Here is a 1,832-nt window from a genome sequence, read left to right as displayed (position 1 = left end):
TATATATATATATATATATATATATATATATATATATATATACTTGAGAACGGTGCCGACTTTGTGTTACTTTGCTGAACCCGTCAGTCAAAGCCAAGCCATCCCCTTGAAATTTCACACAGGTCTGTGCTACTCGATAGATTTATCGGTAGCGAACAATAATAGGATGATCTCTCACACCTATGCTGTGTTACTTTGCTGAACCCGTCAGTTGTCTCAAAGCCATCCCCTTGAAATTTCACACAGGTCTGTGCTACTCGATAGATTTATCGGTAGCGAACAATAATAGGATGATCTCTTTCCACACACCTATCGAACACCTTTTTCTGTCCTGAACTAAGCTTGGCGAGCATCCAGTAACTTCGACTTTACAACGCCTTCCGTCTCCACGTGATTATCAGGCACGGATAAATTATCGATCAGATGAATCAAATGTGGTGGCAGGTGACGAATTCATCTATTTTGTCTAGCCAAATAAAATGAAGCCCAATGATACGGAGCTGAAGCTGTTATCCGAAATAATGCAGTTGAAGATGAAACTAGAGTTAAGTCGTCGAGCTGCTCGTGAATCAAATCTCAAAGGCCTCGTGAGCGATTCCAGTCTGCCAGTTTATTCAGACCTCCCAACACTTACACCCGTTTTTACCCTTCGCGCACATTCCACCAAGGTTCACGATGTAGTATGGAGTGATACGGATCAGTATTTGCTCACTGTCGGTGCTGAGGGACTAATCGTCGTTTGGGACACAACGGCTGGTTTGATCCACAATGTACTGGACGGCACCTCCATTCAGCCTGTCACAGCAGCCTCTTCGGGTGACGCTCGACAGGTATTCTGTGGTGGTCTTTGTGCCAATGTCGTCCTGTTCCAAAGTATACATCAGTCAGCAGATGAAGGTTATTCAATCTACGAGAACCAGTTTGTCTACGAACATTCAAGCCAAGTAAATTCCATTCGGCTACTAGCTGGAAGCAAGTTACTAACTGGTGCTGCTAATGACGGGGCACTTTTATGGGATATTGAATCGGTAAAAGTAACAGGAAGGTACGCACACAATCTGTGTGCCATCGAGTGTTTAAGTTTACTAAGCGGATCCGAAGAAGCGAATATCTTTCTCACGGGTGCAAGTGATGGGCAGATTAGACAGTGGGATATTCGTCAACCCGGATCATTGGTTTCAGTGTTTGAATCACATACATCCACAGTCAATTGTATCCGACCTTTGCCAAATGGGTATAACTTTGTATCTGGATCCGAAGACACGGAGATTCATTTGTATGACACAAGAACTGATGTGATCTTGGCTACCTATTCTGACCCCCACTATCCTGTAAGTCATGCATCACTTACTGAACCCGACACTATATCCATTGCACACAGTGAAGATCCACCCGGTTTTGAGAGTGCTGGTGTGTCAGACATCGCCGTATCCCCTTCGGGACGACTCTTAATCAGTGGATGCAAAGACTGGGGTGTCTACTATTGGGATGTCGCCCAACCAAGTCGATGGATTCATTATGAAGCTGAAATAGGCCCTGTTATTCGCGTAGCTATGTCAAACAGGAAAAACGCTCTCGCAATGATGACATGGGATCCAAAGACGAGGATACGAATAATGAGGCCGCACTGAATATGGGCATAAAATTACGTTTGTATGAATTCGATTACAGAAAACATAACAAAGTGGATTCTTACTTGGAAGACGCAGAAAACCGAGGACTTGATGACTTTGGAACTTTCATGTATTATTAAGTGATGAATCATGACTTTGTGACAGAAAAAGAATCAATAAGGAGTGGGCTATCTTCTACGGGGTTTCTCAAGCCGTTCA

The 1,832-nt window shown here is 43.6% G+C and overlaps 1 protein-coding gene across 1 annotated transcript; it reads left to right on the top strand.

The window, feature by feature from the left end:
- Nucleotides 1-479: 479 nt before the first annotated feature.
- On the top strand, nucleotides 480-1,631 carry T265_02293 (hypothetical protein; the record flags this gene model as incomplete). Its single annotated transcript, XM_009166497.1, has 1 exon — nucleotides 480-1,631. The coding sequence occupies one exon, from the start codon at nucleotides 480-482 to the stop codon at nucleotides 1,629-1,631; it is 1,152 nt and encodes a 383-aa protein (XP_009164761.1).
- Between the last annotated feature and the right edge of the window lie 201 nt (nucleotides 1,632-1,832).

Source organism: Opisthorchis viverrini (assembly GCF_000715545.1).
Source record: "Opisthorchis viverrini unplaced genomic scaffold opera_v5_26, whole genome shotgun sequence".
NCBI classification, from domain to species: domain Eukaryota; kingdom Metazoa; phylum Platyhelminthes; class Trematoda; order Opisthorchiida; family Opisthorchiidae; genus Opisthorchis; species Opisthorchis viverrini.
The sequence above is the reverse complement of the archived record's forward strand: the minus strand, read 5'-3'. Positions and strand labels throughout refer to the sequence as shown.